General features: G+C 23.3%; 1 protein-coding gene across 1 annotated transcript in view; it reads left to right on the top strand.

Moving 5' to 3' along the window:
- LOC132929003 (collagen alpha-1(V) chain-like) overlaps nt 1–13,156 on the top strand; it is a 75,211-nt gene that overhangs the window by 39,056 nt on the left and 22,999 nt on the right. The window contains exons 20-38 of the mRNA XM_060994018.1: nt 812–928; nt 1,004–1,057; nt 1,713–1,774; nt 1,959–2,004; nt 2,067–2,182; nt 2,615–2,659; nt 3,047–3,100; nt 3,553–3,607; nt 4,289–4,386; nt 4,494–4,562; nt 4,626–4,701; nt 4,898–4,987; nt 5,058–5,093; nt 7,858–7,937; nt 9,497–9,559; nt 10,839–10,902; nt 11,368–11,412; nt 11,490–11,542; nt 13,096–13,152. Of these exons, the coding sequence (XP_060850001.1) occupies nt 812–928; nt 1,004–1,057; nt 1,713–1,774; nt 1,959–2,004; nt 2,067–2,182; nt 2,615–2,659; nt 3,047–3,100; nt 3,553–3,607; nt 4,289–4,386; nt 4,494–4,562; nt 4,626–4,701; nt 4,898–4,987; nt 5,058–5,093; nt 7,858–7,937; nt 9,497–9,559; nt 10,839–10,902; nt 11,368–11,412; nt 11,490–11,542; nt 13,096–13,152 (1,280 nt within the window). The remainder of the gene's footprint in view (nt 1–811; nt 929–1,003; nt 1,058–1,712; nt 1,775–1,958; nt 2,005–2,066; nt 2,183–2,614; nt 2,660–3,046; nt 3,101–3,552; nt 3,608–4,288; nt 4,387–4,493; nt 4,563–4,625; nt 4,702–4,897; nt 4,988–5,057; nt 5,094–7,857; nt 7,938–9,496; nt 9,560–10,838; nt 10,903–11,367; nt 11,413–11,489; nt 11,543–13,095; nt 13,153–13,156) is intronic.

Here is a 13,156-nt window from a genome sequence, read left to right on the forward strand (position 1 = left end):
AATATGTAAGATATGTATCCAGTGAACTATGTAATTGAGGAGTAAATTATTATAATTTATGTTATAAGTTTGAACTCAATGAGAGGTATATCATTGCATAAGATAAATGATTCTAAGAGAAGTCAATTTTATACAGTAAACAGGCGGAAGGCGCACTAATTTCAGATGTTTAACCTTCCATATCCCCCCACAAAAAAAAATAAATAAAAAAATAGTTTACATAGAAGGTTTAATTCATTTTTTCTTAAAAAAATTTTATTTAAAAATTTCATAATCCGTTTAAAAAATATTAAATATGTTGAAAGTTTCATTTACACACGAATAATATTTTTAAATTAAGACAAAATAACAAAAATAATTATTCATCACTTAGGTATTTAATTTTGTCTAAATTTGAACTTAAAATATCTAAAAAAAATTATGTTTATACGTATTTATAATTTATAATTGAAAATAACAACTTATTAAGAACCTTATATTTAACCATCACGCTTTTTAACAGAGTGAAAAAAAATGTTATAGAAATGTATAGAAAATAATAGAAAAATTTCTACCTATAGTATAATATGTACGTTCTGTATAAATTTCAGATTTTCTCGATTATTTTTAAATATATTGGCAATATTTTAATTTTTACACCCCTCCTCCCCCCTTCAAAGTACAAACAAGTATAAAAACAGAAATCACCTTCAAATATTTTTTTTTAATTAGAAAAAAGTGTCGCCAGACAAAAAAAACACATCGTTGTGAAATCATTACATTTTTATTGTTTCGCTAAAATTCTAAAATAATATATACATAAAATAAATAGGCGCTGTGGGAGCCAAAGGAGATACGGGACCAACTGGATCACCGGGTCCCGTAGGCTTTTCCGGAACACGTGGTGTAAAAGGTGACATAGGTGTTCGTGGTCCGATAGGAGAAAAAGGTAAAATACTATCAATATACACAATATTATTGAAAGTATTATAATATTATATGTGTATCTTGTTTTTCTAAACAGGAGACAAAGGAGACAGAGGATCCGACGGAGAAAAGGGAGATCAAGGACTCAAAGGTGCATACGTTAATATAATTGGATGCTTATAATTTAAAAATAGTTGATTTGTTTGTTTTAAATAGTATCTTTATATTCTTGAACCGTTCTATACAAAAATATTATAACCAAAAATAAATTAAGTTATGTTAATGTATAAATATAACACAACTGATATAGTTAAATTAATACTTATATAAAATGCCATTACATTTATAAAACGTATAATTTTTTAACTATTTTCACTTTATTTTTTATAAGCTTATTACTAACTAATTAACTTAGTTTCTCTAGAAATTGAATTTTCATAAAATTAAAATAACAAGTTATCTGCTTACTATTTAGTTTTTTTTATAGTATACTACTTATATCATATGCATGTATTTATTTATTTTAATTTATGATGTTAAATTAAGTAAAAACCAACAATCAAATATTTTGTGACAACAACGAAATATTTTTTACAAACACTCAAAGGTCACAAGAGAATAATACATTATTTAATATTCTATATAATTTCATTGGGTAAATATAAATAACTAAGATTACAATGATTTTTTTTATTGGTGTAATAGTATAAGAAAATACTATACTTCCGGCATTATTATTTTCAGTTTTTCCTCAATAAATGAATTTCTGATTCATAAATAAATAAGATGTTTACTTGTTATTACAGGAGAGCCAGGATTGGCTGGACCACCAGGTTTAGTTGGAATTGAAGGTCCAGAAGGGCCAAAAGTAAATATCTATGACAATTTTTACTTCAAAAATACTTAACAATATCTTACTTTATGGTAAAAATAAACTCTATTGGGGTAAAAGTAAAATTACGTATATTTTATCTTACTAACATATAAAAAAAATTTAATTATCATATGACAAATCATAAACGTATTTTTATTTATTTATTTATTTATATTAGGGATCTGAAGGACCTCATGGTGAAAGTGGTGCAATTGGATTATCAGGTAAAATATTTCCTTTTACGTGCATATTTTAACTTCAGGTGTTTTAATAATCTTTTAAATAGGTGAGAAAGGTAAACCAGGACCTGCCGGGCTTCCAGGATATCCTGGTGCTCCGGGTGAAAAAGGTGACAAAGGAGCATATGGTAAAGATGGAATTTCTGGCGAAAAGGGAGAACGAGTAAGTATTTTTTTTTCACAATAAACTTAAAATTATTTGAAAATAGGATTACTAGAATGAAGTTTCATTAAGACGCAACATTAGTGTTAATTATTTAGTGTTATATATTTTTAGATACATTTTTCATACAATTCGATACATAATAAATTAGAAAATAAAACATACAGATATTTATAAGATTTAATATCAACATATTATCGTTGATAATATACAAGTGTATAATATGATAAAATCAAATAGAATAAGTAGTTAGACAAATAATTAAAAGCTTTTATTATTAATAAAATTAGAAAATTATTGATGATAGATTATAAAAAAAAAAAAAAAAAAAAAAAAAAATAGAAAATACTTCAATTATCATCTGAATAATTGAATGATTCACATGCAATATTTAAAACTTTAAGCACTACAGGTATTTTTACTTTATTTCAGGGAAACACTGGATTACCAGGAGAAAGAGGAGAAACTGGACCTAGAGTAATTATTACATTTAAATAGTATTTTTCTTAATATACCCATATATTAGTTAAAAACAATTATAATAACCTATTTACAAAAATCATTATTATCATTATTAACATTATTAAATGTTACCTGATATTAGATCAAATATTATAATTGATATATTTAATGTATCTTTCATTTTTAATCAATATTCACTTAAAAGTGTTAATAACTGTATCAAAGTAAATTAGCTTAGTATAGGTCATACAAGAAATAATTTAATTTAAGATGAAAAAACGATCAAAAGTTTAAATAAAATAATTTCATAATTATTATTAAAAGCAAATTTTTTAGTTGAATGCATTTAAAAATTACGCAGATCAAAATAATAATGGAATTTATTTTTAAATACATTTTTAGGGATTCAGAGGTGCTAGAGGACGTGAAGGATCTGAAGGAATTCCAGGACCAAAGGTATGCAATAAGGACATCGAATTTGTTATTAACTTGAATAATTAATAACAATTTATAAAGTTCTAACATGTTTGTCTATAGATAAACTATGGTTTTAATTTCTGTAGTTATTTTTTTTTTTTCTAAGTATATATTAAATAAATTCCAAACTTATTATTATCATTTCTAAATCGAATTTAAATTATACGATAGTAAAAAATCAAAATTGCACAAAATTATTCCAACGATATTTAAGTTAACACACTTCAAATTATAAGTATATTTATTCTGAGTGTTAATTTTATGCGTACCTATAAAATGATTTGTTGTTGTTAACATTGCATTAATTAATCCATTGATTATAGATAATTTAATTAAATGATAGATTTTGTTTATTACTAATATCAACACAGATTTATTTTACATTATATTAATATATTATATATATATTATTATTTCATAACTAATTACAGGGCGATACTGGACAACCTGGGCCTACTGGGGCACCTGGAGAACGTGGAATACCGGGTTTGTAATAATGTATTTATTTTATTTATGAAGTAGGTAATATATTCTATAGATTATAGCTAATTTCATTTATATAAAATGGATAATTATTTTCTCTTAACAACATAAGAAAGATATAATGGTATTAATAATATTTCAACATAATATTACGTTATTATTATATTTATGTAATCATAAAATTGTATAATATTACACGAAGTAATACAAGAGAATTTCACTATTAAAATACTTAATCCATACTGAAGAAAATTTAACGTATACTAAAATAAAATATAAATAATATGTTATAGTTTACTTTATCGATAACCTACAGTACACGCAGATATAATAATGAAACGAAACTACTTTAGCACGCGTATTTGTTGCACGTTGAAGGATTATAATTATACATGTTATAAATTAATCGAAAAACAGTTAAATGTCGTAGGACTCCGTGATAATACACGTGATCATTGTATAAACTGACACACGCGTCTTGCCGTGTTGATGTATATATTTATGAGTATTTTAATTAAAATATAATAATATCATAATGGTGGTTTACACCATTTCAATGGTGCAATAATATTGATCAATAAATATTCTTTTCATCGGCTCTTTTTTTATTTTAAACAATTAACGATAAATAAATTATGTTACATATATATTTCAAATTAAAATAATTTAAATTGCATAGGACAGGTGCGGATGGATTAAGAGGATTTGTCGGCCCTCCAGGCGCACCAGGAATTAGTGGAAAAGATGGTTTACCTGGATTTCCAGGAGAAAGAGGTCCACCAGTTAGTATCTGATAAATAAACTATCATTTATTATACCATTTGAAGATTCATAAACATACTAAAATAATCAAATATAACTTTTAGTTTGTAAAATATTTATATTTCAGGGTGACACGGGACCTATAGGTGTTACTGGAATACCCGGAGTCGTTGGGCCACCAGGTCAATCAGGCGAAGTTAGTATATATTATATTCAAAGAATTAACTTGTTTAAAATGTAATTTGAGTTTTTATAATAGATAGGCTCTATTGGAGAACCAGGGCCATCAGGTCAACCGGGTTTACCAGGAGAATCAGGAAGACCAGGCGACGCAGGTAAAAATAAAGAACTTATTATCTATAATATATTATCAAAATAGACCTACTTAATGTATATTATGAACATTTTTTTCGAAATTGAAAAAATATTGATATTGTAAAACTATAAATTATACCTTTTTTCATAAATATATAACACAGTATGATATTAATAATTAATATTGCATTTTTCATATTATATTTTATTTTATAGGAAAAGAAGGACTTCCAGGCCCAGTTGGTTTGCCTGGAAAATCAGGTGAACCTGGTTCACCAGGATTGCAAGGGTTTCCTGGTGATAGAGGTAAATTTACATTAAATATAATTGTTGATTAATTTAAATTTTATAAAAACAACAAATGGCATTTCTACAGGATTTCCTGGAGTACCTGGAGCAGCTGGACTAAAAGGTTTGTTTTTTCTTCTTTTTAATTAGTTATAGTTAAAAATATTGTGTATAATAGTAAAAATCACTTATATGACTTTCAAAAGTATTAATATAATTGAATTAACAGCGTAATTGTGTTTAATACTATTTAGGCGTTTTAGTGTTAGCTTGGTTTTATTATTATTTCCAATTGTATGCTATGCTAGGTGTATTATAATATAATACTTAATTCTAATTAAAGTATTAAACTAATAATATATCAAAATTAGTGTCATTTTCTCTATAGTTAACGTTTCTCGAGAAAAAAAATTATTTATAATAACTCCTGATAGTTTTTGACTCGAGTTTTCCTCGTAGATGCGTAAAATTGGCATTGCAACTACGTGCCATATATTAACGACTACATCAGACTTCCGCACAACGTTAAAAAAAACCCCACTGAATTATTAGGTACGCATATATTGATTCTGCTGTAATGATCTTTGTGCGTATTATATTATTATCTATCAGAAACTTATAGATTTAACTTATCCACTACTCTACCGAAATTTGATAAATATTGATTCCACCGGGTCATATATTTTTATATTATTAAACACTTAAACTGTTATTTGTAATAAATTCATAACAAAATATTAAATAGCGTTGTTTGACATTTTAACTAAAACATATATGTATATATTTCAATGGACATAACGTATTGTCTCGCATCAAACTCATATCGTAATCTATATAAATAAATTATGTTTTATTAAAAATAAAAATAATTAAGCGTATATTATGTACATTGGTACTATAGGAAATAGAAGTAAAAAAATATGTTCCATTATGTTCTTGTTTTGACACACAATTCACTGAAACACATCATAATATAATATTTTTTTTAAACATTATTATGGTTTTCACGTACATTGAGTTTTAAAATACAAACTGATTCATTTATTATAATAAGAACACCAAACACAAATAAAGTAGATAAAAAAATATATGAATTTAATAAATATACAATATATATGAAAAACAATTTTTGAAGATATTTAAATAACAAAATTTGTAAATCGACTTAATTTAAACTGACATCAAATCGCTATTTAGAAAAATTGTAATTTAGTTCTAATATTTGTAAAATTTAATTATTTAATTTTTATTTTTACATGGTAATAATTTGTTACAAATCTTACATACTTTATTTTATTGTTTTTTTATCATACCACTTATATTTGAGTTTTATCTTTGTGGACGAAAATTGTTAACCGTAATCAAAATAAAAAGTATTAGAGTGATATTATTTTGTGTACGTATTATATTGTATTATAAACTGGAGGAATTAAAAATCAAAATACGCGACAAAATAGATAGGTGACAGAATCGACGTATTCCAAAATCCGGAATCATTAATATAAAAACAACGGAATCGATAAAACACTAAACAATAATACAAATGGGTACGGTATAATGATACCAGATAATTATAAAAACAAAAAGATACCTATACAAATTAAAAATTGAAAACATACAAAATATCAAATTTGCATTCAACAGAATAAATTCTGTGTTATTAGCTTTAACATTTGAGCGAAAGAGCTTATCATCAAATTTAAATCAAAAAGTCATAATCAATATATAAAAATATTATAGTATGTTCTTATTGATATTTATAACTTAAAGCAATTTATGATTTGTGTGTGCATTATACAATTGTATTATCTTACATAGTTATAAGTTACTTTAAACTTTAACAAGTTATTAACTCTTAAAAGTATTCTTATCTTTAAATTTTATAATTTATCGATTCACAATAGTCTTAACAAATAATAACACAAAATTGAAAGTAGTGAATGTATATTTTAGTTTAAATATTATTAAAAGTTACTTAGTTACTATAGTGACGGATCGAACTGATTTTTTAAATAAAACCGAACTTTAAATTATTTTTTTCGAACCGAACCTAGAATCATTTTAAGTCAAACTCGAACTTGAACTCAATAATTTTTATTATGTACATTGTACCTACAAGTTAAATCAATCATAGTTATTAATTACTATTGTATTTTAAATTTTCGTATTATAAATAATATTATTATAATAATAATGCTATTATTATTATAAATGATATATAACGTGCCTGTTACAGCTTATAACTTTTTATCACCAATAGTCTAGTTATTATCAATTTTTATTTTTTAAAAATAACTTTTGAAGAATTGTACAAATAGTTGGTCCTTGGCCTATCGTGGCCAGTAAGTCTGGCTCGATAAATATTTTAAAGTTCGATTTTTGAACAGTAAAATATGCTTGATAGTTAGGTTCGAATTTTTTTCATGCCGAATTTCAACCAAACCGAACATCAATTATTGTCAATTCGAACACTTCGACCCATCACTATTAATTATTCAAAGAAAAATCATAACCCGTAAAAATGCTTAAAACCTGTATAATAATCTAATGGAAGAACACGGATGATGTATTTACCTTTAAGTTTTATAATTGGTCAATTTAATCTAATTTTAAATCTAACAACACGAAATAGGTACTGATGAGCGCAAAGTTAATATGTTGTGTGTTTGTAAGATGGATATGCAGTGGCATCCTCAAAAGTTTTTATAAAAAATAATTATGTAGGTTATAAACTTATAACATCATTACTCCTAAACCAGATAGTATGATTATTGCATTTTTTTTTTATTGAGAATTTGGTTTTGTGAGTAATATATTTTTTTTTTTGATATAATGATTAAGTTTTTATTTTAATATCAACTATATTATTATAATTAAATATTTTTAAGGTGACACGGGTCCTCCAGGCCCTGTTGGATCAACTGGAGATAAAGGACAACAAGGTGAATCTGGCAAAGAAGGGCCACAGGTAAAGTATTATACCTATATTTACATTAAAAATAAATTATGTACATAATATATTAAATTATTTCCAATATTAAATAACAAACAAAATATAAAGATAATTTTTTTAAATTTAATTTAATTATTTTTAAAAGAAAGGCTTTAAAATAGTTTTAACACATTTATAAAATATATTTTATTGTCTAGTTTATTTTAAAAATGTAAACATAATTCAAATTAACTTTTGCGGTAGACCGTAATATAAATATTTAAGTATTAAAGTAATATAGTATATATATATATTTAATATTCAAATCCGAAATATAATAATATGACGTGTGAATCAAAATTTTTTTTTTATTGTACAAGTATAAATGCATACTTAAAATATTTATAACTGTTTTGATCCAATTACTGAATTCTACAAATCACTACTTCTTTCGTTATTTTTTCTTTTCACTTATTTGTTCATATATTGAAATAAAATATTTCCACATCATGTATTAACAGACGACGAGAATACATAACGCGTAAAAATACAAACATAAATCCTTGTTAAAATATTACTTTATCATTTTTATTTCTTTTTTATTGGTGATTTTACCTAAATGTTTGGAAAGACTATTAAATTCAATCGTTTTTTAGTTTTACTAACTCATTTTTATTTTCATTTTTATGTTATATAAACATATTAAATAATATCAATAGTATATTATTTCTTATTTTAAAATTAAGAGAATTTTACAATTCTATATTTTTTTTATATATTTATTTGTTAACTATTTAAATCAGTATATAAATATATATATACGTATATAGATAAGTGTTATAAATTTCTCTATTCAATTTATAAATATTAAATAATATATTTAAAACTGAAAGACAAAGATAGGTTTTTTTAAATAGTACGCAAATTTCAAAGATTGGAATACATTATTTAGTATTTTTGTTCTAACTTCTAACTTAGCCTAGGTATTATTATTGATATACAAATATATTAATGATGATATAATAAAAATTACTAAAATTTATGACCAAAAACAATAGAGAAGATTTTTTTATCGTAATATTTATGATAAAACCATATATTTTTATAAAAAAAAAACTGACGTTGTTTTAAAATTAATTTGTTTGTCCAATTACACATTTTGTAATAAGAATATAGACTATATTGAGTAATTTGTTTTTAATAATAATTTTAGTTTTGTCTAAAACAAATAGATTACGGATAATTTTTTAGGTATGCATTATTATTAAAAACTATGTACAATACCTCTAAAATATACTTAAAATATAATCAATATAAACATTTAATTTACTTTCCACTTAAAATAAAAATCTTAGAAAACTTTATCAGCTGTTTTTATCAATATAAAATGTCAAATCATTTTAAAAACACTGTAAAAATGATAAAAGTTCTAATTTTCTTAAAATTTGAATTATATCAGTAACTAAAATAAAAATTGAATACTTTCATTGAAAATTATATTACTACTTACATAATATTTGTCACACCATGTATTTAATATCACAATTAATATTTACTTGATTTATTTCATCTTATATTTATTTTATCTTATTTAGGGTGCAGAAGGACGCAAAGGACCTACAGGTACACCAGGTGCAGTGGGTCTGAAAGGAGATAAGGTATAGTTGTAACAAAACACGAAATTAAAACATCTAAATTATTACTCTTTAATACTCTACACTAAAAAGTTTAAACACAAAACAATATTTATTTTCTTTATATTTTCACATTTATAATCCATGTACATTTAATGAATGACAATAATAATAATTTTAAACTAGTTTAGTAGATGCTTATTATTGTTTCAATTTAAAATAATAAGTCGTTAAAAAAAAAAGTAGACATTAATTTTGTTATAACATTTTATTAAAGCAATTTTTATTTTATTTTTTATTTTTATTGATCATGAATAAATTTAGCTTCGGTAACTACATGTTACATATAACATTTAAAAAAAAAAAATTATTTACTTATATTATTCAGTAAAAGTAATGTAAAATTAAATAGTATAGGTAATCTATATTAAGTGTAATGACATATTTACAATAAGATAAATTTTTGTTTGGTATAATAATGTTAGTGATGAAATAATGATGTTAATTAAATTAAAAGTTAATAATTTATTTATATTTATAACCTATCCTATTAATGTATTTACTTGAATAACTGAATGATGTTTTTCGTTCTTTAGTTTTGAACTTAAACTTTATACAATAATATTACTTATTTAATTTTCTTTCTTGTATTTTTCTAATTTTGTAATATTTTAACACATGTTTGATTTTTAAAGTGGTACCACACAAATGATAGTCAGGAAACTCAAGAAAATCGCATTTTTCCACCAAAAATCAATGTGTTAATTTGGTATAGGTACATAATCTTAACTTGATTTAATATTTTTTATTTTATTTGAGATGTTCGTATTTGGGTTTTGTTCCATCTTATAAGATGGATTATAATTAATTTATCGTTTTGTTTGGTTGTTTGAAGATTGTATATATTTCGTAATAGAGAAATATTATTTTATTTTATTTGTTTTTTAATATTATTGTAATGGAACGAAGTTAATAAATAATAAATCGTGTATCAGATGTAAATATAGCCAATTTAGTTGAAAGCATGTTTAAAATTTCTAAAATGAATAACACAAAATAAAACATTGATGGTGGTATATCTTTCTCGTTAAACCACAATAAATAAATTCTAATTGTACAAGATTGAGTACAATTTTTATACAAACAATTACTTATAACATGCCTGATGGTATTTATTATACTTTGTTTTAAATATTATGTTTTGTACTCTTTGATTTTATTGATTATTAGTATATTTGTTTAAAAAAATGAATTAATATTATTATAATTTAAAGTATTGTATATTTGTATTTGTTCATTTTAGGGTGAAATCGGACTTTCTGGTCCAATGGGAAACGATGGAATGGTGGGAGCACGAGGCGTTCCAGGTTAGTATGTTTAGTTTTAAGACAGTGTATTACTATTTACTGCATTTTAACTATTGTTTTATAAATAAAGATATTTGTTATTATAAGATAATACCTAATAAAAATATTTATTGTTGGTGTTTTTCATAAAATATTATGTGTTTTTGTATTGATTTTATGAAATCAAGATTTAGATATTTTACTTTTTAATGTTATTTATTTTTATAATGACCTATTTATATATTATATAATAATATATTATCACATGATAAGTGCGTGTCATATAAAAATTTATAGTTCAATGTTTTCATAATATTAATTTATTTCCTTAATTCTTAATGTTTTACTGAATTAATCTTATTATTTAAGCTTTTAAATACTCTACTAAAAAAATAATAAAAACAAAAACAACATTTTTAGCTAATATCTTCTTCGCTTTGGTTCAAGTCTTATATAATATAATAATATGTTTATTGTGTTTTATAGGACCACCAGGGCCCGTTGGACCACCAGGAGAAGACGGAGATAAAGGTGATATTGGGTCTAACGTTTAATTATATTATCAGCTTTGTCAATTGTTATCAGGACCATCCATTATTCCATAATAGGTGAAATCGGCGTTCCCGGAGAAAAGGGATTCAAAGGTTCAAAAGGGGAAATGGTAAGTAGAATATTTTTAACCTACCTTACTAAGTTAACAGCATTATGCATAAGTAGAAGTGGATAGATTACAAGAAAGTGTACGTTATACATTATACACATAATTGATCACAATAAATGGGAGACTAGTCACTATTCAACTATTGTAACATATTATGCCAAAATATAAACTATTTTTGTTTGATCACACTTTTAATCATTAAAATAACTTAATACATCAATAAATCTGTTAGTATTGAACCTAACATTCAAAAGCTGTTGAAAAAAGAAGAACCACAAATAAATATATATCATTACAGTTGTACTTTGAACACATTTTATTTTATTAATTTAAAATGGTATAATTTATTTAAAAAAAAAAATAATTAATATAATTTATAATAATTATTAATAATATATATATTTCTAAAAATTAAACTAACTAAAATTATTCATATGATATAAATAAGAAGTAGGTACTTACATTTTGTTTAAAAAAATGACTTACAAATCTAAGTAGAAACTACTTGACTTTAAAATATTTCAAAAACAAAACTTAAATTAATAAAAATTATATGTAATTATTGTTAAAACAAGATATTGTTATCTATTTAAAATATTCATTTTTATAATGTAGTACTTTTACGTTTAGTCTGAAAGCAAATTCGAAAGCTTCTTTTCTATTATCATTGACATTTACAATTTAATACAATACATAAATAAAATGTAAAATAAATTATAATTACGTTAACATAGATATTTTTAAGAAAAAGCACAGAATATTCTAGAATATTATTGATACACACTATAAAAATGAGTGCTACCATAATATATAGTAGTTTTAAATAACCTACAAACCATAAATGTTAATTAAATATATATATACATGTAAATATATATATGTATTTCATTATTTTTAATTTAATTTACATTTATTAATATTTATTATATTTTAATATAGGTTACTACTTTAAATTATTTTTATTTATTATTATTATTTTTTAAATTGAATTATCATTAACCACGTTTTCTCGTAGTAAGTTAAATATGTTCCCTAAATAATGGTAACCACTTGCATCTGATATAACTATTAAGTCTGCTTAGATCATTAAAAACGTGTACATCGTAAATGTTCAATCAGCATTCAACGTGGTTTTATTGGTCCTATATAATTTAAAAAACAATTTTCAAAATCCACTTCCTGAAAATTTCTAATAATCTATCTTATGCATTTGTCACATGACACATATTATGGTAATTATAATAATAATCGATAATCATAAATATTTAAATAATATTAAATTCTTATATTTTAGCGTTAAAGCTTACTATAAAACCTTCATTATTTACTTATAACCTTCCTAATAAAAAAAAGAAACAAATATAGTTATGATTTCATACTATTATATTTATCCATCGTACTTTTAATTTACATACTAATACAGCTTGCTTCAATTATTTGTTAAAATATTCGTAATTCAGTATTTTGATTGCTATTATATATTAATTTAGTGATTGTCTAAACTCATTGCATGTAGCAGTCTAAGAAGAAATTTTAAATTTATGTATATCTAGGGTCCGGTCGGAGCATTAGGAAATCCAGGATTAAGAGGAGAACCAGGGCCAGTTGGGGTAT

This window comes from Rhopalosiphum padi, chromosome 4, assembly GCF_020882245.1.
Source record: "Rhopalosiphum padi isolate XX-2018 chromosome 4, ASM2088224v1, whole genome shotgun sequence".
NCBI classification, from domain to species: Eukaryota; Metazoa; Arthropoda; class Insecta; order Hemiptera; family Aphididae; genus Rhopalosiphum; species Rhopalosiphum padi.